We start from the raw sequence: 23,102 nt of genomic DNA, 5'->3' as shown, positions 1-23,102 counted from the left end.
GTTTGGAGAAGAGAAGGATGATGGGGAAAATGCAAGGGAAGAGCATAAATAAAAGGAAGAGGGGCCGACCGAGGGCAAGACGAGTGGATGGCATCCTTGAAGGAACTGACTCCACCTTGAAGGAGGTGCGGGTGGCCTCGGCCGACAGGGAGCTCTGGCCTGGGCTGGTCCAGGAGGTCACCAAGAGTCGGAAGGGACCGAATGAGGAAACAACAACAGAATAGTATAATAATAGGGAAATAGAATAGAAAAATAAAGAATAATCCTATAATACAATACAATAATAGAATTGAATAATACTAGCTGGCGGTGCCCGGGTCATTTGAGAATGGTATTATTTGTCTTTCACTGTTATGTATTCTGTTTGGAGTGGGTGAACTACAATTCCCAGAATCGTGGCTCCATCCTCCCCAAACCCTGCTAGTATTAAAAGTTGGCCATTTTGGGCCTGTGTACCAAGTGTGGTCCAGATCTGTCGTTGTCTGGCCATCGGCTGGCTGCAGTACTCTGTGGATGGGGGTGAACGACCACAACTCCCAGAGTCCCGGGGCAATTGCCCCAAAACATCTGTCAGTATCCACAGCAGGCAATGTCCAGTCTGTGTGCCAAGTTTGGTCCAGATCCATCATTGGCTGGGTTCACTGGCCTTTGGATGCAGGTGAACCACAACTCCCAAAATAAAGGCCCCTTCCCACAAACACCTGCAATGTGTTCAGTTGGTCATGAGGCTTCTCTGTGCGAAGTGTGGTCCTGGTCCATTGTCGGTGGGGGTCACTGTTTCTCTGGATGCAGGTGAACTATAACTCCCTTTCCCCCAAACTTGTCCAATAAGTTGTATTGGTTATGGAGGCTCTGTGTGCCAAGCTTGGTCCTGGTCCATCATTGGTGGGGTTCAAAGTGCTCATTCATTGCAGGTGAACTATAAACTACCCCCTAACTGGCCAATTCCCCTCCAAACCCACCAGTATTCAAATCTGGGCATATCGGGTCTGCATGGCAAGTTTGGTCCAGACCCATCATTGTTTGGGTTCATAGCATTCTGGGTGGAGGTGAACTACAACTCCTCTAAATTCCAATCCCAGTGCTCTGACTTGATGCAGGGTGAACTACAACTTCCACCATGTGGAGTCAATCCCCAAACTCCTCCAGTATGTTAAGTTTCTGCTCAGTTCTGCTGTGTTTGTTATGCAGAGAGATTGGAAAGGGCAGTAGGCGGGGTCATGCAAATTTCTCAGCAATGGAGAACCCTGGGATGCCTGCCTGTGGTGGAAGAAAAAGCAAAATTTAGGATGAAACGATCCCCAAATAAAAGCATTCCTTGGGTGGTGGGCCGTAGTGTTTGGGAAGGACATTGGCAGGGTTTGGGCTACATGTTCATGGCGCTCGCAGTAACCGTAATGTCAGTGCAAAGGAGTGACATGCTGGCTTCTCAGCAGTGGGAAGGGTGGCCTGTTTGTGGAGGCCGGAGGGAGGCTGTCTGTGTGAGTGGACACCCGTGCCACATCCACACACATACAGGTTTTCACTTTTATTATGGATTTAGATTTAGCTCTTTAGATTTAGTGTGGAAGCTCTGTCCACACTAATGATTTAGACTAAGAAGAAAGATTAGATTTAGATAGATTAGATTTAGATAGATAACAATAATATAAACATATTAACAGAATAATAATAATAATAATACAAGTGTTATGAACCGAAAGGGTTCCTGTTCTTTTGATGGATGCAGAGTGTTTAGGGAATCGTGATGGATCAACGAGGCTCAGAGACCAAATTTGGTTTTAACACTTTCATTGTAACATTTATTGATAATCACATCACAATCATATCAAAATCACATCCCGAGAGAGCTCTCACCCACACGCAGACCCATACATCCATATTCTCACGCACAGGCCCTGCTCGGAAGAGGTGATCACGTTCTCCCGACAGACGTGGTCTCGGCGGTTCCGGAAAGCGTGCTGGATCTTTGAGGCCCCTGCATTTGATAGTCTAAAGCAGGGGTCCCCAAACGAAGGCCCGTGGGCCAGATGCGGCCCCCAAGGTCATTGACCTGGCCCCTGTCCTGAACTTTAGACTTAGGGTTGTCCTAAGTCTGAAATGACTTGAAGGCACACAACAACAATCCTAATTTTGGACTATTTCATCATAGTCCACCCCCCCCCCCCAATAGTCTGAAGGACCGTCAACCGGCCCTCCACTTCAAAAGTTTGAGGACCCCTGGCCTAAAGTTTAGTCCTTCTTTCGGTTCCTTCTGTTCTTACGGCATGGTTTCAAAACATGCTCAATCTCAGGCAGTCGAAGGGTCAGTTGAAATCCAACTGTTGTTTAACTTTATTTACATAACTATTTACAGTTGCAGTTATTTACATTAAGTCCCGGACACATGGCTTGTGTCTCCTCGGCTACAGCGTCCATCTTCAGTGAAAGCTCACGCTGAACACACACTCAGACGACACTCCCCCTGCATTCCACAGACCATGAAGAAAGTTCCGGTCAAACAAACTTGACCCCATTGGTCCTGTGATACATCAATCAAAGCAGGTTCTTATTAACTCCATAGTTACGGAAATGCCTTGCCGAAACCAACACAGAAGGCATTTCTAACAGCCTAGATTGATTTCAACATTTCACACAATTCACAATACCCTGACAATGTGAACGAAGGCCTGAACTATGAGTGAAGTTCTGTCCACACTCCAGGCATGTATAGGGTTTCTCCCCAGTGTGAGTCCTTTGATGTGAAACTAGACTTCCCCTATGAGGAAAGCTCTGTCCACACTCCAGGCATGTATAGAGTTTCTCCCCAGTGTGAATCCTTTGATGTCTACGTAGGCCTGAACTATGAGTGAAGCTCTGTCCACACTCCAGGCATGCATAGGGTTTCTCCCCAGTGTGAATCCTTTGATGTCTACGTAGGCCTGAACGATGAGTGAAGCTCTGTTCACACTCCAGGCATTTAAAGGGTTTCTCCCCAGTGTGAGTCCTTTCATGTGAAACTAGATGTCCCCTACGAGCGAAGCTCTGTCCACACTCCAGACAGTTATAGGGTTTCTCCCCAGTGTGAGTCCTGTGATGTGAACGTAGATCTGAACTACGAGCAAAGCTCTGTCCACACTCCAGGCATTTATATGGTTTCTCCCCAGTGTGAGTCCATTGATGTGAACGTAATCCTGAACTACAAGTATAGCTTTGTCCACACTCCAGGCATTTATAGGGTTTCTCCCCAGTGTGACTCCTTTGATGTCTATGTAAGCTTCCCTTCCGAGTGAAGCTCTGTCCACACTCCAGGCAGTTATAGGGTTCCTCCCCAGTATGAGTTCTTTGATGTGAACGTAGTCCTGAACTACAAACAAAGCTCTGTCCACACTCCAGGCATTTATATGGTTTCTCCCCAGTGTGAGTTCTTTGATGTGAACGTAGATTTGAACTAAAAGCAAAGCTCTGTCCACACTCCAGGCAGTTATAGGGTTTCTCCCCAGTGTGAGTCCTTTGATGTGAATCTAAGTGTCCCTTTTGAGTAAAGCTCTGTCCACACTCCAGGCAGTTATAGGGTTTCTCCCCAGTGTGAGTTCTTTGATGTGAATGTAGACTTCCATTATGAGCAAAGCTCTGTCCACACTCCGGGCATTTAAAAGGTTTCTCCCCAGTGTGAGTCCTTTGATGTGAACGTAGAACTGAACTCTCAGTGAAGCTCTGTCCACACTCCGGGCATTTAAAAGGTTTCTCCCCAGAGTGAGTCCTTAGATGTGAACGTAGACCTGAACTCCCAGTGAAGCTCTGTCCACACTCCGGGCATTTAAAAGGTTTCTCCCCAGTGTGAGTCCTTAGATGTGAATATAGGCCTGAACTATGAGTGAAGCTCTTTTCACACTCCGGGCATTTAAAAGGTTTCTCCCCAGTGTGAGTCCTTTCATGCAGTAGCAGCCTGCTCCTCCAACTGAAGCTCTTTCCACACTCAAGGCATGTATAGGGTTTCTCCTCCATGTCGACAGTTTTGTGATATGCACACGTGAGTGTTCCCTTTTTCTTTCTGATCAAAATTGAGTTCCACAAGATTGGCACCTAGAGAGGATTTCTTCTTCCCACAGGATTTCTTTCATTATTGCCCTTTGGTTTCCAAATTCCTCAATCTCCACTAGATATTGATATTTTCTTTTTATGCCCGTGGTGACTTCATAGGGTCTTCATTTCCCTGATCAAGAAAGAAGAGCAAAAGGTTAAACATGAACCTGCAAACTTCCTTTATTTCCAAGATGATCCTCTTTTCCATTCAGTGCTTGTGTTGAAAATTGAACTACCCAGAAATGGAGATATGAAGGGTCTCAAGGACACACAGAAACAAGCAAAGGTGATCACAGATTTATGAACAATAAGGGATGGATTCAGAAGGAAAGAAGGGAGGGAGGATGAAAATAATGAGTGATTGATGGAAGGAAAGAGGGATGGATGGAAGAAAAAAGGGACCTTCGTACAATACTAAAGAACCACATTGGTTTTGTTGGCTTGACCTAAACATGGCTAAAGAAACACAAGGCAGTCAGTCAAACAGACCATAGACAGGACGTCATTCACTCTGAATAATGGGTTTCCTTGAATTACCAGCATAAGTTTAATCTTAAGAGGCACAATGATCCCTTTACTGATGATGTTGTGGAATTTCGTTTGGATGCGGGTGAAGAAAGCAGACTGACAGCAGAAGTTGTCTTCAAGATAGTTTACTTTTGGCCAAGAGCAGGTGACAATGTTAGCTAATGCCCAGAAAACGCAATGCCACACCTTGCCTGTCGTGGCTTTCCAATTTATACAATTTTACAGAGCATGCGCAGAAGCTAACTGACAATGGAATTTGCTGACTATTACAATCCTTTTGGACTTGCGTAGTTGCCTTGTAACTTATATAACTCATTACTCATCACATCAGGTGAAGTGTCCATAGTTTGCTCCACGTATGCACTATCCTCAGGTGACATGTTCATAGTTCATCCAGCAGCCAAATCATTACTGTAGTTTGCATGACCTTACATTGTGAGCAAAGAGCAAATGTCAGGCAGAACATGTCCTGTCAACACTTTCATGGAAAAACAAGATTTTTGAGTAAGGGTCATCTAGGTACGGGATTATTAGGGTCTTTAAATGAAATATTCAAGACCTGCTACATTAATGATTTCATGAATTTCAGGTTCCCTTTCAGGCCACAAGGGATCCCAGGTCCGTTTCCTGTGCATCCCAAATTGGACCTCTGCTGCCACCACATTTCCTACATCTCTCAAAGGAACCCCAAATTCCCAAAGACGTTGCCTTCCTGCCTGGCAAATTCAACACCCCATTTAGGCATGCTGAGATGTCCACAGAACTGGTCTCGCCTGGACTAAGTCCCCGTTGGGCTGTTCACTCCCTTGGTTGAGCCGCAGGACGGCATGCAAATTCACAGGCACAGATCAGTCGGGAAACCCTCCTTCCTGCCCAGCCCTTTCCACCCCTGTCCATTTCCGCCTCTATTTCCTGCCCTCTGTTGTGGGGAAAGGCTTTTCAGCAGGTGAAGGCGATGGAGAGAAACACGGGTTATGTGTACAAGGTTGTAGGAACGTGTCTGCCGTAATCTAAGCCATTAAATCCCAACCTGGGGAAGAACGGCACCCACTCTGTCCATTCCTGTCCTGGAAGATGCCTCACAAATGCCTTACTAAGCATGAGCAATTTACTAAGTTTATCACGTGCCGTGGCACGTTATAAAACCATATTTCACCATACTGAATTAGTTCACCATCATAATACCCACTGCCTGCCTTGCACTTTAGTTGGGTCAGACCCTATACCTATGCTGCTCATGCACCCTCTGCACTTTAATAATAATAATAATAATAATAATAATAATAATAATAAAACTTTATTTATACCCCGCCACCATCTCCCCGTGGGGACTCGCATTTGCACTTTGTATTGTTGGAGGGGGGTGGGGGAGGCTGGAGGGTTATGGGGACTGCCGGGTGGGGGGAGGGAATGGGTGTGAAAGGATGCCAATCTATAACAGAAAATTAATAATATTATTTTGTAATACAATGTAATACTAATAATACAATATAATAATGTTAATTATATACTATATATTACATGTAATACAGTAGAGTCTCACTAATCCAAGCTAAACAGGCCGGCAGAAGCTTGGATAAGCGAATATCTTGGATTATAAGGACTGATCAAGTGAAAGCCTATTAAACATCAAATTAGGTTATGATTTTACAAATTAAGCACCAAAACTTCATGTTATACAACAAATTTGACAGAAAAAGTAGTTCAATACGCAGTAATGTTATGTTGTAATTACTGTATTTACGAATTTAGCACCAAAATATCACGATATATTGAAAACATTGACTACAAAAATGGCTTGGATTATCCAGAGGCTTGGATTAGTGAGACTCTACTGTATTAATAACATTACAATATATTGATATAGTACAATATAGTAGTTTATGGCCAGTATTGTGCTATGCTAATAATATAATATTGTCTGTGAATTTAATGTGTCAGCCGCTCTGAGTCCCCTTCGGGGCGAGAAAGGAGGGCGGGATATCAATGGGTCAGAGAAGGAAATACTGAACCTCTTTCCCCTGTGGGAGTGGCGCTGACCCTTGACCCCGCTGCCCAAGGGAGGGGCCAGACTCGGCCCAGAGAAGCCCCTTGACCACCTGGAACAGGGGTCCCCAAACTTTTTATGCAGAGGGCCAGTCCACAATCCTTCAAACTGTTGAGGGGCCAAATTATCATTTGAAAAAAAATACAAACAAATTCCAATGTACACTACACACGTCTTATTTGTAGTGCAAAAACAACAACAACAAGAACAATTAAATAACAATGAAAGAGCAATACAATGTTTAAAAATAAAAACAATTTTAACCAGCATACATTTATCAGGATTTCAGTAGGAAGTGTGGGCCTGCTTATGGCCAATGAGATAGTCAAGTTAATTAGGGTTGTTGTTGTTGTTGTTGTTGTGTGCTTTCAAGTCATTTCAGACTTTGGGTGAGCCTAAGTTTAAAATTTATTTATTTATTTACTATATTTATTTACTACATTTGTATCACACCCTTCTCGCCCCAAAGGGGACTCAGAGTGGCTTACAAATTATATGTACATACTAGGCTTGCTCAAATAATTAGTTTTCCCCGTTATCCGTTATTAATTCGTTATTTTCGTTAGTTTTGAAGCAATATTGAACCTTGGTTGTCCACACGCCTGGATATCGCGGTTTCGAACCGCGATTGGCCGTTTTCCGTTATGGCGCCTTTTTTTTCGTTTTTAAAAAATGCTTTTGCAAATCACCCAAACTTGTTTAATGGCACTGGGGCAACCTAGCGTGTTGTTGGCACCTTGTGGCCAATCAGAGAGCACGTTAAACCAGGGGGAGGGGCTGGTAGGACGTCCTGAAAAGAGCCTGCACTCAGCCTCGTGGCTCATTCGCTCCGGGGATTCTGAAGAGGGTGGAAGGGAGTTTGGGCAGGCAGGCAGGCAGGCAGGAAACTTTGCTGCGTCACAGCCTCCTTGGCTGTTTTCTAGAGCTGAGCTAGGCTGAAGACCGGGAGAAAGTTTTGGGTGGGTGAGTTTGGGAGGTGTGGGTAAACTGTTGGGTGTTGGGTGTTGCTTTTATAATTTTTTGCAAAGGGCCTGTGGGTGTTTTTTTCCTCACGAGATTGGCGTTTGCAATTTTCCCACACGGCCAGCAATTATTCTGCTGCGCCTTTTTTTCTTCTAAAGGGTTTTTGGAAACAAGGGAGCCTGGTGATTTGGCCCTTGCCTCATGCAGGGCTGTTTTTCTCCGTGCCAGGGTCTCTGAATAAAAAGCCAACTTGGGCAAAAAGAATTGCAGCTCCCATTACTCCTTGGCAGAACTCAAAAAACTCCTTTTTGGGAAAAAAGGGACCCACTTTTGCCCTTTCATTGCTCAAATAGGGCAGTCTCTCCGTGAAAGGGTCGCACCCTGTGTTTCAAAAGCCAACTTTGCCAAAAACAACTGCAGCTCCCATTAGTCCTTGGCAGAACTCAAAAAACTCCTTTTTGGGAAAAAAGGGACCCACTTTTGCCCTTTCATTGCTCAAATAGGGCAGTCTCTCCGTGAAAGGGTCGCACCCTGTGTTTCAAAAGCCAACTTTGCCAAAAACAACTGCAGCTCCCATTAGTCCTTGGCAGAACTTGAAAGTACAGGTATCCCCTTGTAAAAAAATAAAATTAGCTAAAAAATACATAGACGGTTTTGCGGCAGTTAAGATACCCTTAATAACATAACACGTTGCCAATCAAGAAACCAGAAATATTTTTCACCACTTCCACGACACCTTTCCATCCCCCCATCTGTCTCCTGAAAACACTCCTGCTGTCATGAAACGTTCAGCTGTACGCGGGTCTGGGGGAGCAAGTCCTGATAGTGGTAAAGGCACAGCCAGGACACTGTGGGGGGCCAAAAAAGTAAGGGTGGGTCCCATCCGTCTGGAACGCCGAACTATGGGAGTGGGTGGACTTGATGAAGAAGCCGGCTGTTCGCATGCAGAAAGTACACAGCCCTCCACACCGAGCCAGTTGTCTTATAGAGCTGAGACCACAGGACGATCAATGGAACATACAGGTGTAGCCGTCCTGGAACTACAGGTGGTGGATAGTGAGGATATAGATAACCCCACCCCTCCACCCGCTACTGACAGTGAGGAGGAGGTAGAGGAGGTTGTACCATCCAAACAAAAACTTTCTCAAGCTGACGAAAGGGTGCCCACGACTCCTATCTCAGTGGGCGTCCCCACAGTGGCTGTGGGGAGGCCTAGGTCTTATATTTGGGACCATTTCCATGTGCACTCTCAGAGTGCTACCTTGGCTGTTTGTAGGCACTGTGGGGCAAATATCAGCAGAGGCAGAGACACGAGACATCTTTCGACCTCGGGGTTGAGTTCTCACTTGAAGCGACACCATCCCTCCATATCGGTAGGAGGGGGAACTGCAAGCCCTTCCAGTGGCAGCCTTAGCACACAAAGTTCTCCTGGTGAAGATGGTGGAAGGCAGACACAGTCCACCTTGGAGGATTGGGCCATTCCATTACCCAGAAAGAAAACGGGGGAAACATTACTCACACCCCAGCAGATAACCCAAAGTGTGGGAGAGATGATTGCCCTTGATCACCATCCCTTCCACCTGGTTGAACAAGAAGGCTTCGTACGCCTTATGAAACGGCTGTGCCCCCGATACAAAATCCCCTCCCGTCACACCTTTTCCAGAAAAGTAATTCCCGGCTTGTACGAGGGCTGTAAGGAACGCATTTCACAGATGTTGCGTAGCGCCATGGGAGGACACATCCATTTTACCTCTGACATTTGGTCAAGCTTGGGAGGAGGCCATTCCTACCTCTCTCTCACAGCACATTGGTGGGAGAAGGAAGGCAGTATGGATACATCCCATCGTTGGGCACTCCTCGCGTTGGAGGTAGTTGATCGAGATCACAAGGCAGAGACCATCTGCAGCTCTCTGGAAAACATTATGGGGGAGTGGATGCAGTATAGGCCGGAAGAAATGAGGAGGGGCTTTATGGTGACTGACGCTGGGAAAAATATGATCAAAGCGGTTGAAAGTGCCGGGTTTCAGAATGTGTCCTGCATGGCCCACATGCTTCACAATACCGTCAAGGAAGGTTTAAAGAGCCCGGAAGAGCAGCCAGCCAGCAACGCAAACATCTCCCTGCTGATCGAGCGCTGTAGAAAGATCGCGGGCTACTTCCACCGGAGCATCAAGGCAGCCCGGCAGCTGAGAGAGAGGCAGAGCCTTGAAGGCCTCCCGCAGCACAAGCTGCTCCAGGACGTCTCAACTCGGTGGAATTCAACCTTTAAAATGCTTGAACGCATGGTCGAGCAGCAGAAGGCGGTACACGGCATCTCCCTCACATTGGTTGCGCCAGTTAGCAAACTTGTTCCAAATAAGCAAGAGTGGGACACCATCTCCCAGCTAGTAGACATACTAAAGCCATTCAAACATGTCACTGACACCCTTTCGGACTCAAAAGCCCTTCTGAGCCAGGCAGTGCCCATGGTCTTGAGGCTAAGGAGGCACCTAGAAAGGCTTGGGGCCGGTCGAACAATGGACTCCCTGGCTGGACCGCTGACACCGCCGGCCCAGGAGGTGGTGAGGAGGTTGTCCTTTGCTGTACGGAAACGCCTTGAGCCACTTCTTTCCAGCAAGGTCCATATGCTGGCGGCCTTGTGTGATCCCCGGCTAAAGTACAACGTCTGCCCAAAAGACTTTACCGTGTGGAAGGCCCAACTAGTTAACCTTGTAAGGGAGGTCTTTGCTGCCAGGGTGGAGGAAACGGGCACAGCGGCCCCTCTTCCGGAAATGCCTGTCACCCCCAGCACTAGCGCTAGTGGCGAGACAGAAAGTCCCGGGGAGCCGGGAGGTGTTTGCCGAAGGGATACGGATCTCCAGTAGCGACCAGGAAACGTATTTTTTGCGGAGACGGTGGCCATACTTGCCTGCTCTGAAGAATCCTCTTTGCTGGCTTCTGCTCAGAAGGTGGACTCGGCCGAATGCTCGGTCAACAGGTACTTTGAGGAGCCTCCTGAGATAATCTCTTGTGATCCATTGGCCTATTGGGCTTCACGCGAACACATGTGGCCGGACCTGTCACACGTAGCCCGCCAGTTCCTCAGCTGTCCTCCCACGAGCGTGCAGAGCGAAAGGGTCTTCAGCCTAGCGGGAGATGTAGTCACGCCCCACCGCAGCTTGCTGGACCCGCAAACAGTTGAGAAACTGGTTTTCCTGAAGGCCAACCTTCCCGTGTTGAATTTCCCAGATTTGGATTTTGACACCGACGGCTCTTAGAGCAATAGTTCTCCTTTAATCAGCTCTGCTTCAGAGTAACTTTGGCTACTTTGGTGGGTGGCCAGGGGTGGGGTTGCCCCTTTGGACTCTGTCTAACAACTCTCTCCTCTAACCTACAATGCTTTCCTCTCTCTTTTTCCTTCCTTTCTCGTTTTTATCATCACTCACCGTTGCCCACTGTTGTTTTTGGGTTCATCAATCACAAGGCGCCGTTTCCCGAATCATTGAATCATGGAACCATAGAAAAGTAGAGTTGGAATAGAACTCATGGGCCATCGAGTTCTCCCCCAACAGACACGCAGGAAGTTTCATTCAAAGCATTCCCGACAGATGGCCATCGAGCCTATGCTTAAAAGCTTCAAAAGAAGGAGGCCCCAACACAGTCCGGGGGAGACAGTTCCACTCCAGAACACTCTTCACAGTCAGGAAGTTCTTCTTGATGTTCAGGTGGAATCACCATTCCACTTGTTGGAACACACTGCTCCGTCCTGTTGTCTTCTGGGCAGCAGAAAATAAGCTTGCTTCCTCCTCCCTGACTACCCCTCACATATTTGTACATTGCTAACATTTCTCCTCTCAGCCTTCTCTTCTGCAGGCCAAACAATGATTACCAGCTAATAAAGCCTCTACTCATACTGCTTGATCAGACCCTTTTTCATTGTAGTCGGAATCCTCTATACACTTTCAAGCTTGAACGCATCTCCATTTATCTGCGTTGCGCAAAGTTGGACATATTATTCCAGGTGCGGTCTGACCACGGCAGAGTAGAGTGGGAACAGGACTGCCTTGGATCTAGACGACGATATTCCCCTGTTAATGCATGCCTAAAGCCCATTGGATATTTGCTCTGCCGCAAACCATAGTAGGCTCATTGTTATGTTGTTGTCCACGAGGACTCACAGACAGTTTTCTCACACAGTGCTGTCAAGCTAGGCGTCCAAAGAAATGTCGCTTGGATTTACATTATGTTTAACAAAGTGAAGTTTCTTTCATTTGTCCCTGTTGAACTTAATAAAGTGACTTTTGGTCCATCTCTGTAGTCTGAAGTCACAAAGTTTTTTCTCTCCCTCAATAGTGACGCTCTAGAGGTAGAAGGATTTTTGGTGAGAAATTACTCCATGAAATCCTAGGTAGGATATGCATCCTCTTAGGGTTCATTACGGATTTCATTCAATTCCATTTTTTAATTTTTTGGGTTCAAACATTATTTCCCTCATGAGCCAGGAATTTTTGGACTTCTTCAGATCCTAAGAGTTCCTGTACAGAAAGAGCAGTGATATATTTGATGAGGATACTTCGGATATTCATTTAAGGTGAAGGAATACGCCAGAGTCATATTTTTTTGATATATCTGTCCATCTGAACCTTTGAGGACGTGTTTTGCCACGGGGATTAATACAACACCTCGACTTTGGCCAGCACTTCTCTAAAGTTTCATCTTTCACTGTCCCATCGGCTTGAGCGGTTGTGGTCGACGCAGTGGCCGCGGTACGGCCGCCTTTGGTCCCCCTTTCCCTCTGGCCGCGCACGTGGATGGTGGCGTTTGCCCGTCAGGGCGTGTGCCTTTGCGGCTGCTAGTGACCTCTGGGCGCAGGTTCCGTCGAGTGCGAACCGAATTTTGCTGGCTTGTTGGTATAACTCAGAGGGTCAAATCGTCAAAGACAGTGGAACACCATCAAATTTGGACAAATTTCTCAAAATGTAAACCTTGGGTCCCATCACCTTGAAAGGCTGTGATTGACGCTGTTGCTGCGGAACGGCCGCCTTTGGTTGTTCTGGCCCTCTGGCCGCGCACGTGGACGGTGGCGTTTGCCCGTCAGGGCGTGTGCCTTTGCGGCTGATAGTGACCTCTGGGCGCAGGTTCTGTGGCGTGGGAACTTCAATTTGCTGGCTTGTTGGCAGGGACAATAGAAGAGGGTGGAATCACCGCACCGCAGAAAGCAGGACACCTCGGCCTTGTCCTCCTCTTTTTCAAACTTTCTTCTTCCACTTTCCCATCTCCTTTAAAGGCAGTGTAATCGACGCTGTGGCCGCGGGACGACCGCCTTTTGTTCCCCCCGCTATCTTGCCGCGCCCGAGGACGGTGCCCTTTGCCTGTCAGGGCGTGTGCCTTTGCGGCTGCTAGTGACCCTTGGGCGCTGGTTCTGTTTGTTGGTAGGACGATAGAAGAGGGTGGAATCACCGCACCGCTGAAAGCGGGACACCTCGGCCTTGTCCACCACTTTTCTAAATTTTCTTCTTCCACTGTCCCATCACCTTGAGAGGCGGTTGTCGACGCTGTTGCCGAGGGACAGACGCCTACGGTTCCCCTCGCCCTCTGTCCGCGCCCGAGGACGGTGCCCTTTGCCTGTCAGGGCGTGTGCCTTTGCGGCTGCTAGTGACCCTTGGGCGCTGGTTCTGTTTGTTGGTAGGACGATAGAAGAGGGTGGAATCTCACCGCAGAAAGTCTTACACTCAGAAGTAAGACTTGTAGTCTTCAACTATCTATGGAGAACTCTCGGACAGATTCAGAAAAGAAATTCCTGTTGGACATCAACGGCGTCACTTCCTTCAAGTCCATGCCATCCTGATGCTATGCCTGTAAGATCACTACCTCCTTGAATCGGACGGGCAATAAAACATGGAGGATGGACCAGTTGGATCTTCTAACACTCCCAGGCACTGTCTTGTTTTTCAAAAAGGAATTCTTTTCAAAAGTGCCGTTTTTTCCCACGCTCTGCCTTCCTAACGGTCAAGCTCTGACATCTGCAGGTTTCTGGACTACGGCATTGCGATGACAATGCCAGTATGCGGTCCTCCAATTTTTGCATGAAGTCTCTTTTCTTTTTTTGTGTAGTGTGGACACAGCTCTGCAAAACCTCTACTAACTTGCAGACCACAGTCCACACCTACAGTGAGATGTTGCAAGAATAAAGTAAAGGTCAGTCAAACCCTCCTCATCCAATCCATGCTGTTGACAGTTATACATCTCTGTGGTTCCCTTTGGCTTCCTTCTCAACCCAGCTTTGGTCATTTACCTTTAATAACACCAGACACACACACAACTCTTCCCTCTAGTTCAACGCCATAGAAACATTAACCTGACATCAGAGCCGTAAAACATTCCAGTTCTGAAAAGCCTTCGAGGACTGTGGGGTGGATCGCTGGCAGATGAAGAATTGGTTTCCAGGCAAAGAGTATTTCGCACTTTATTGATTTTTAACTCTCAAACTACCTCATCTATGTGCAATTATTCAGCCCTCGGCCACAGAGCCCTGTTTTTACACCTCTGTTTTTTAAGCAGATAATGCTGTGACAGCTTTCTTATTTTATGTGTTATTGATGCAACATTTCCTTTAACAAATATAAAATTTTGGGGTTTAATTGTTCACATTGTATTGCTGACGGCCACGCCCCATGGAAGCTGCTCAGAGTCCCTCCGGGAAGATGGGCCGGGTAATAACAATTAAGATCTTACTGTGGTATTAGAACAATCATTATTGATGTCATGATGTCCACGATTTCCCTGTGGAATGCCAGCTAGCTTGTGTCCTCCCGGGAAGGGTGCGGCCAGGGCCGCTGACGGTTTGCTGTCATGGAGTGTGCCTTTGTGTCGGCTACAGACTGTGTTGCTATGGTCTGGTTGACACATTAGTCAGTGGGGCTTGGGCCCCCATTTCACTAGCAGACGTGAAGAATACACGCCCTTCCCCATGTGGGTTCTGTGGTGGGCGTGGGGCCGGCCAACGGTGGCCGGCCCCCCTGGTCAGTGGGGCTTGGGCCCCCAGTTCACTAGCAGACGTGAAGAATACACGCCCTTCCCCATGTGGGTTCAGTGGTGGGCGTGGGGCCGGCCAACGGTGGCCGGCCCCCCTGGTCAGTGGGGCTTGGGCCCCCAGTTCACTAGCAGACGTGAAGAATACACGCCCTTCCCCATGTGGGTTCAGTGGTGGGCGTGGGGCCGGCCAACGGTGGCCGGCCCCCCTGGTCAGTGGGGCTTGGGCCCACAGTTCACTAGCAGACGTGAAGAATACACGCCCTTCCCCATGTGGGTTCAGTGGTGGGCGTGGGGCCTGGTCAGTGGGGCTTGGGCCCACAGTTCACTAGCAGACATTCAGAAGACACGTCTGAGGGGCTTGCGCCCACATTTCCAGGTATTTTACTTCTCTCTCTGTCTCTGGGAAGCGTGCCGGGCAACGGTGGCCGGCCCCCCTGGGCAGTATTTCAAGGTATGGGCCTTGCCGGCTGTGGCTTTTTCTTTCTTTTCTTTTCTTGCCTCCAGTAAGTTACAACACAATCACACAATAAACACAATCACAACACCAAAAAAAGGCCAAAACCCACAACAGGCAATGTGCCATGCTTTCTATATTTAGTAATATATATAATACAAAATAATAAATACAGCCAGACTTTTGAGCTGCAAGGATATTCAGTGCAATTCAACCAGACCAATAAAAGATTAACCTTCGAAAAAGGCGACCAGGCTTTGAAACAGTGATACTACTCTGAATCTGACCAACCAAAGAATTCCCCTAGATAGCAAGCACCCAGGCTTTGAACCACCGAGGCTATTCATTACAATTCTACCCCCCTAAAAGGCAAGTACCTAACCTTCCAAGCAGCAAGCCTATTCCTTTCTATTCCACCTCACCAAACAAGGATTCCCATAAGAAAATGGCCAGGCTTTCAGGCTACAAAGCTATTATTCACTGTTATTCCACCTACCTAACAAAGAATTCCCATACACCACAGCAACGCGTGACCGGGCACAGTAAACTATAAAATTGTGCAATAAATCTTAGGAAAGGGCAAACGCTCTGCAATTTAGCAAACAAGCAGGGTGGATTGTGTTCTCCCACTGTACCAAATTTGATCAGTATAGCTGAAAAAATGAGAGCAGGAGAGCCCCCGACCCCCCCCCCCGGGGCTGTTTTGGGGCGACCGCGCATGCGCTTCCGCCATTAACGAATTAATTTCGAAAATAACGAATTTTCGTTAATTTCGAAAAATTTTGGGGACAAAATTCGTAAATAGCAACAAAAACGAAAAACTGCCCCCTCTAGTTTTGAAACGAGTTTACAATCAAATTTTTCATGGATCGATCAAGCCTAGTACATACAATATATTATATTGTTAGCATAGCACAATATTAGCATTATATATTACTATATTGAACTAACCCACTATACTGTAATATTATTAGTAACATTATATGTAATATAGAATATATAATTAATCTTATTATATGGTATTATTATTAGTGTTATATTGTATTACATTATAGTATTATTATCAACATTATATGTATATACAATATATTATATTATAAAACTGAGGGCGGGGTCCAGGTAAATGACCTCGGAGGGCCGCATCCGGCCCCCGGGCCTTAGTTTGGGGACCCCTGGTCAAGTTAATTAGGATTGTTGTTGTTGTTGTTGTGTGCCTTCAAGTCATGTCAGACTTTGGCTGAGCCCAAGTCTAAAATTAATTATTTATTTACTACATTTATTTACTACATTTATATCCCACCCTTCTCACCCTAAAGGGGACTCAGAGCAGCTGAATGTACATACAATACAATATATTATTAGCATAGCACAATATTAGCATTATATATTAATATATTGAACTATACCACTATACTATTATATAATACTAGCTGTGCCCGGCCACGCGTTGCTGTGGCAAAGTGGTGGTGGTATTGGTTAAAAATTGTTGTGTTATTTTTATTTGACGTTATTTGCATTTTTAAAATTAATTTTATTGTAAGTTATATTTTTATTTATTATACTTTATTATTTTCTTGAATTATTTTTAGTTATTTTCTATTATAGTATTTTATTGTATTAATTTTTTAGTGTTTTTTATTGTTTTTTATTGGGTTGCTAGGAGACCAAGTTGGAGGAGCTTAGCCTTCTAACTGGCAGCAATTGGATAAAAGCAATTATTCCTCTCTCTCTAATTCGGACTTTATTTTTCTTTTCTTTCTGTTGTATCAACCTAGAGGCGTGGATGATGGGTTGTGTTGTCAAATTTCGCGGTTGGGGGGCCTGTAGTTTTGTTGTTTTGTGGGTCGCCGTGATGCCATCACTCTTTTATATATATAGATGTAATATATAACATATAATTAATATTATTATATGGTATTACTATTAGTATTATATTGTATAACATAAGATTATTATCAATATTATATGTATATACAATATATTATATTATATAAAACTGAGGGCGGGAGCCAGGTAAATGACTTTGGAGGGCCGCATCCGGCCCCCGGGCCTTAGTTTGGGGACCCCTGGACTAACGAGTTACCTACATAGACACACAACTGAACTAACAAACAGACATGGATACGTGACTAAAAGCCTCATTCTATCTGTTAATTTTTATCTCCCATTATTCAACTCCCTTTAGATAATATAATTACTTCCAGAATGGAACGTACAGAGTTCCCTCACTACTTTGCGTTTCACTGTTTGCGGATTCGCTGTTTCGCAGTTTTTCAATAAACTCTAAAAGAATTTTATAAATCATAAAAAAAATTACAATTTACATCCTGAGGAAGGAGAAGCCAAAGGGAGGGAAAAGGAGCCCAAGTGGCAACAGGATTTCTCACGATTCAACACGATTGGTTGATAAAGACTTAAAATAGTGTATAACTACTAAAATAATGTATAAATATACTTCACAGATTTTCACTTATTGCGGGTGGTCCTGGAACCTAACCCCAGTGATAGGTGAGGGAACACTGTATTTTAGTTCAACCTTTCTACAATACACCACATGTGATGAAATGTCCCAACTTTGAGCTTGCATTTCCAAAATTTGCAAGAGTTGCTTTTGTACATGTTAGAATGTCACTCTGGTGTCAATTAATACCATTCTCTCCAGAGTGAATTCTATGATGTCTATTCCATGAAAAGCTCTGTCCACACTCCATGCATTTCTAGGTTTTCTGCCCAGTGTGAGTCCTTTGATGAGAACGTAGTCCTGAACTTCGAGTAAAGCTCTGTCCACACTCCAGGCATTTATAGGGTTTCTCCCAGGTGTGAGTCCTTTGATGTGTATGTAGATTTGAATTATGAGAGAAGCTCTGTCCACACTCCAGGCAGTTATAGGGTTTTCTCCCCAGTGTGAGTTCTTTGATGTCTACGTAGTCCTGAACTACAAGCAAAGCTCTGTCCACACTCCAGGCAGTTATAGGGTTTCTCCCCAGTGTGAGTTCTTTGATGTGTATGTAAGCTTCCCTTCCGAGTGAAGCTCTGTCCACACTCCAGGCAGTTATAGGGTTTCTCCCCAGTGTGAGTCCTTTGATGTAAATGTAGGCTTGAACTATGAGCAAAGCTCTGTCCACATTCCAGGCATGTATAGGGTTTCTCCCCAGTGTGAATCCTTTGATGTCTACGTAAGCCTGAACAATCAGTGAAGCTCTGTTCACACTCCAGGCATTTATAGGGTTTCTCCCCAGTGTGAGTCCTTTGATGTGAACGTAGACTTGAACTCTGAATGAAGCTCTGTCCACATTCCAGGCATTTATAGGGTTTCTCCCCAGTGTGAGTCCTTTGATGTAAATGTAGGTTTGAACTATGAGCAAAGCTCTGTCCACATTCCAGGCATTTATAGGGTTTCTCCCCAGTGTGAGTCCTTTGATGGATATGTAAGTGTCCCTTCTGAGTGAAGCTCTGTCCACACTCCAGGCATTTATAGGGTTTCTCCCAGGTGTGAGTCCTTTGATGTGTATGTAGATTTGAATTACGAGAGAACCTCTGTCCACACTCCAGGCATTTATAGGGTTTCTCCCCAGTGTGAGTTCTTTGATGTGTATGTAGACTTGAATTACAAGAGAACCTCTGTCCACACTCCAGGCAGTTATAGGGTTTCTCCCCAGTGTGAGTTCTTTGATGTGTATGTAAGCTTCCCTTCTGAGTGAAGCTCTGTCCACACTCCAGGCAGTTATAGGGTTTCTCCCCAGTATGAGTCCTTTGATGTGAACGTAGTCCTGAACTACGAGCAAAGCTCTGTCCACACTCCAGGCAGTTATAGGGTTTCTCCCCAGTGTGAGTTCTTTGATGTGAACGTAGATTTGAACTAAAAGCAAAGCTCTGTCCACACTCCAGGCAGTTATAGGGTTTCTCCCCAGTGTGAGTCCTTTGATGTGAATCTAAGTGTCCCTTTTGAGTAAAGCTCTGTCCACACTCCAGGCAGTTATAGGGTTTCTCCCCAGTGTGAGTCCTTTGATGTGAATGTAGAGTTGAACTCTGACTGAAGCTCTGTCCACACTCAAAGCATTTATAGGGTTTCTCCCCAGTGTGAGTCCTTTGATGTGTACGTAGATCTGAACTACGAGCAAAGCTCTGTGCACACTCCAGGCATGTATAGGGTTTCTCCCCAGTGTGAGTCCTTTGATGTCTCTTCAGCTTTCCATGCTGACTAAAGCTCTTTCCACATTCGATACATTTATATACTTTCTCCTCCATGTCAGCAGTGCTATGTACATTTAATTCCAATAAGGACACTTGATTCTTGTTTTTCCCTTTCTGATTACTCACAGCACTGGGTTCAAATTACAGGAAAGTAGATTCCATCAAAACATTAAGAAGAACTTCCTGACTGTAAGAGTTGTTCAGCGGTGGAACTCTCTGCCTCAAAATGTAGTTTCCAGCCTGATGCAGAGTAGCAAATAGTGTCCTGCTTCTTCTAACCACCTGTGTGTATGTTTGTATGTATGTGCTTTTAAGTTACTAATCAATGGTGACTCCATGAATTTCATAGGGTTTTCTAGGCAAGGAATATTCATAGGTGGTCTTTGGAATCCTTTAAACAGAAGCTAGATGCTCATCTGTCAGGGGTACTTTGGCTTTTCCTGCACGGCAGAGGCCTGGACTGGGTGCTTCATGAAGTCTCTTCTATGGTTCTACTCTAGAATCCAAAGTGAATGTAGGAATTCAGCAGGATCAGCCCCTTGAGAGGAATCCTTTTTCCTAGAGGACTGGTTTCCTTTCTGCACTTTGGTTTCCAAATGCCTTAATATCGACTAGAAGCTGGTTCGTTTCCCATCACGGCAGGGGTGGCTCCAGAGAACTCTCACGTCCTGGTCAAGAAAGAAGAAGCCAAAGGTTAGACATGAAGCCGCATACCTCTGGCTCAAGGAAAACAAAGCGAAAAAGGAAAGAAGAAAGGAAAGGTGGAAGGAAGGGAGGAAACATAGAAGGACAGGATAAGAGAAGGAAGGAATCACAGAAGGAGAGAACTGAACCCTTTTCCCATATTGGAGGGCCAGACACATTTCACTGGGTCAGACCCAAACGTGGTTAAAGGAACAGAAGGCAGGCAGGCAGAACTCCGTCCAGCATTCAAGGGTGTAACATTTTCTGGATCCCAGGTTTCCATGAATTACCAGCATTGTGCTAAATGCTGAAAGAAACAAGGATTTCTTTATTGATTGTGTCATCATCTCCCCTGCCACAAGGACCACCTTGCTTCCTCAGCATCTCAAAGGGTCACTCCGGCCACATTTCCCAAATGAATCTTCCAAACTAACAAGGACCTGCCTTCCCAACTGGCTCATTCACAACCACATTCACAAATTGAGTCCATGCTGAACTAAGTTCCATTCAGGCAGGCAGGCAGAACTCCTTCCAACTTCAAGGGTGTAACATTTTCTGGATCCCGGGTTTCCATGAATTACCAGCATCGTGCTAAATGCTCAAAGGAACAAGGATCGATTGTGTCATTATTTCCCATGCCACAGGGACTCCCAACTCTGCTTCCTCAGCATCTCCTGCCACATTTCCCAAATGAATCTTCCAAACTAACAAGGACCTGCATTCCCAACTGACTAATTCAAAACCACGTTGAGGTTTGTTGGGATGTCCAAAAAATGAGTCCATGCTGAACTCCGTTCCATCCAAGCCATGCGTTCCCTCGGTAGAGCCCATGATGAGATGCAAAGACAGGCACCGCTCCAGCCACAAAGCCTCCTTCCTGCCAACTCCTTTCCCCTTTGCCCACTTCCTCCTTGTCTTCTTTTCCCTCCATCCAGTGGAATACAAGAAGAACTAGCTTGGCTCAAGGAAGTCCTAAGAAAACTCGAGGCCACGGAGAGAAACGGTCTTCCCGGGATGCCTTTGGGAAGAAGCCTTCAAGGGGTCTCCACATGGCCTGAAAGGTTATCCCTTGATTCTGTACGGCTGAAAACGAAAACGACCGGGAGAAGAACTGGCCTCAGAGGGAACTTCCCAAAGAAATGGCCTGGTATTCTATCTCCCCAAACTCTGGCACCCTCACAGGGTTAAGACAGATCTAGAAGGAAGGTTTCTAATGCTAACGATAGAACTGCAAACAAATACCGTATATCAGGGGTCCTCAAACTTTTTAAGCCGAGGGCCGGTCCACAATCCTTCAGACAGTTGGCGGGCCGGATTATCATTTGGAAAAAAAATACAAATTCCGATGCACACTGCACATGTCTTATTTGTAGTGCAAAAACAATAACAAGAACAACGAAAGAACAATACAATATTTAAAAATACAAACAATTTTAACCAACATACATTGATCAGGATTTCAATGGGAAGTGTGGTCCTGCTTCTGGCCAATGAGATTGTCAAGTTAATTAGGGTTGTTGTTGTTGTTGTTGTTGTTGTTGTTGTTGTGTGCCTTCAAGTTATTTCAAACTTCGGGCGAGCCCAAGTCTAAAATTTATGTATTTATTATTTATTTATTTATTTACTGCATTTATTTACTACATTTGTATCACACCCTTCTGACCCCAAAGGGGACTCAGAGTGGCTTACAAATTATATGTGTATACAATATATTATATTATTAGCATAGCACCATATTAGCATTATATATTATATTGAACTATACCACTATACTGTAATATTATTAGTAATATTATATGTAATATAGAACATATAATTAATATTATTATATGGTATTATTATTAGTGTTATATTGTATTACATTATAATATTATTATCAATATTATATGTATACTAGCTGTGCCCGGCCACGCGTTGCTGTGGCAAAGTGGTGGTGGTATCGGTTAAAACTTGTTGTGGAATTTTTATTTGACGTTATTTGTATTTTTTTAAATTAATTTTATTGTCACTTATCTTTTTTATTTATTATATTTTATTATTTTGTTGTATTATTTTTAGTCATTTTGTTATAGTATTTTATTGTATTAATTATTTTAGTGTTTTTTATAATTTTTATTGTATTATTTGTATTTATTTTTTATCATTATTTTATTAACACTGGGCTGAGTGGGTTGCTAGGAGACCAAGTGGGCGGAGCTTAGCCTTGTAACTGGCAGCAATTGGATAAAAACAATTATTCCTCTCCCTCTAATTAGGAATTTATTTTTCTTTTCTTTTTGTTGTATCAACCTAGAGGCATGGATGAGGGGTTGTGATGTCAATTTTCGAGGTTGTGGGGTGTTTACTTTTGTTGTTTTGTCCGCTGCCTTGATGCCATCACTCTTTTATATATATAGATAACAAAATATTATATTATAAAACTGAGGGTGGGGGCCAGGTAAATGACCTTGGAGGGCCGCATCCGGCCCCCGGGCCTTAGTTTGGGGACCCCTGCCGTATATATTCATCTAGATGGTCTTTGGAGGTCTCTTTGCTTACCTATGGTCTTATGAGATCGTCTAGATCAGGGGTCCCCAAACTAAGGCCCATGGGCCGGATGCGGCCCTCCAAGGTCATTGACCTGGCCCCTGTCTTAAACTTTAGACTTAGGGTTGACCTAAGTCTAGCTGGTTTTTGGAGGTCTCTTTGCTTACCTATGGTCTTATGAGATCGTCTAGATGGTCTTTGGAGGTCTCTTTGCTTACCTATGGTCTGATGAGATCATCTAGATGGTCTTTGGAGGTCTCTTTGCTTAGCTATGGTCTGATGAGATCATCTAGATGGTCTTTGGAGGTCTCTTTGCTTAGCTATGGTCTGATGAGATCATCTAGATGGTCTTTGGAGGTCTCTTTGCTTAGCTATGGTCTGATGAGATCATCTAGATGGTCTTTGGAGGTCTCTTTGCTTACCTATGGTCTTATGAGATCATCTAGATGGTCTTTGGAGGTCTCTTTGCTTAGCTATGGTCTGATGAGATCATCTAGATGGTCTTTGGAGGTCTCTTTGCTTACCTATGGTCTTATGAGATCGTCTAGATGGTCTTTGGAGGTCTCTTTGCTTACCTATGGTCTTATGAGATCATCTAGATGGTCTTTGGAGGTCTCTTTGCTTACC

General features: G+C 45.1%; 2 protein-coding genes across 3 annotated transcripts in view; both read right to left on the bottom strand.

The window, feature by feature from the left end:
• Positions 1–1,774: 1,774 nt before the first annotated feature.
• The window catches only part of LOC134294871 (zinc finger protein 135-like), a 40,226-nt gene continuing 18,898 nt past the window's right edge, over positions 1,775–23,102 (bottom strand). The window contains exon 2 of the mRNA XM_062966655.1: positions 1,775–4,195. Within this exon, the coding sequence (XP_062822725.1) occupies positions 2,623–3,987 (1,365 nt within the window). The 5' untranslated portion in view covers positions 3,988–4,195 and the 3' untranslated portion in view covers positions 1,775–2,622. The remainder of the gene's footprint in view (positions 4,196–23,102) is intronic.
• Positions 15,190–23,102, bottom strand: part of LOC134294870 (zinc finger protein 135-like) — an 87,403-nt gene continuing 79,490 nt past the window's right edge. For both annotated transcript variants that reach the window (XM_062966654.1, XM_062966653.1), the window contains exon 2: positions 15,190–19,933. In XM_062966654.1, the coding sequence (XP_062822724.1) occupies positions 17,955–19,319 (1,365 nt within the window). In that variant the 5' untranslated portion in view covers positions 19,320–19,933 and the 3' untranslated portion in view covers positions 15,190–17,954. The remainder of the gene's footprint in view (positions 19,934–23,102) is intronic.

Source organism: Anolis carolinensis, unplaced genomic scaffold (genome assembly GCF_035594765.1).
Source record: "Anolis carolinensis isolate JA03-04 unplaced genomic scaffold, rAnoCar3.1.pri scaffold_26, whole genome shotgun sequence".
Lineage (NCBI taxonomy): Eukaryota > Metazoa > Chordata > Lepidosauria > Squamata > Dactyloidae > Anolis > Anolis carolinensis.
Note: the sequence above shows the minus strand (reverse complement) of the source record. Positions and strands in the feature narration are given on the sequence as shown.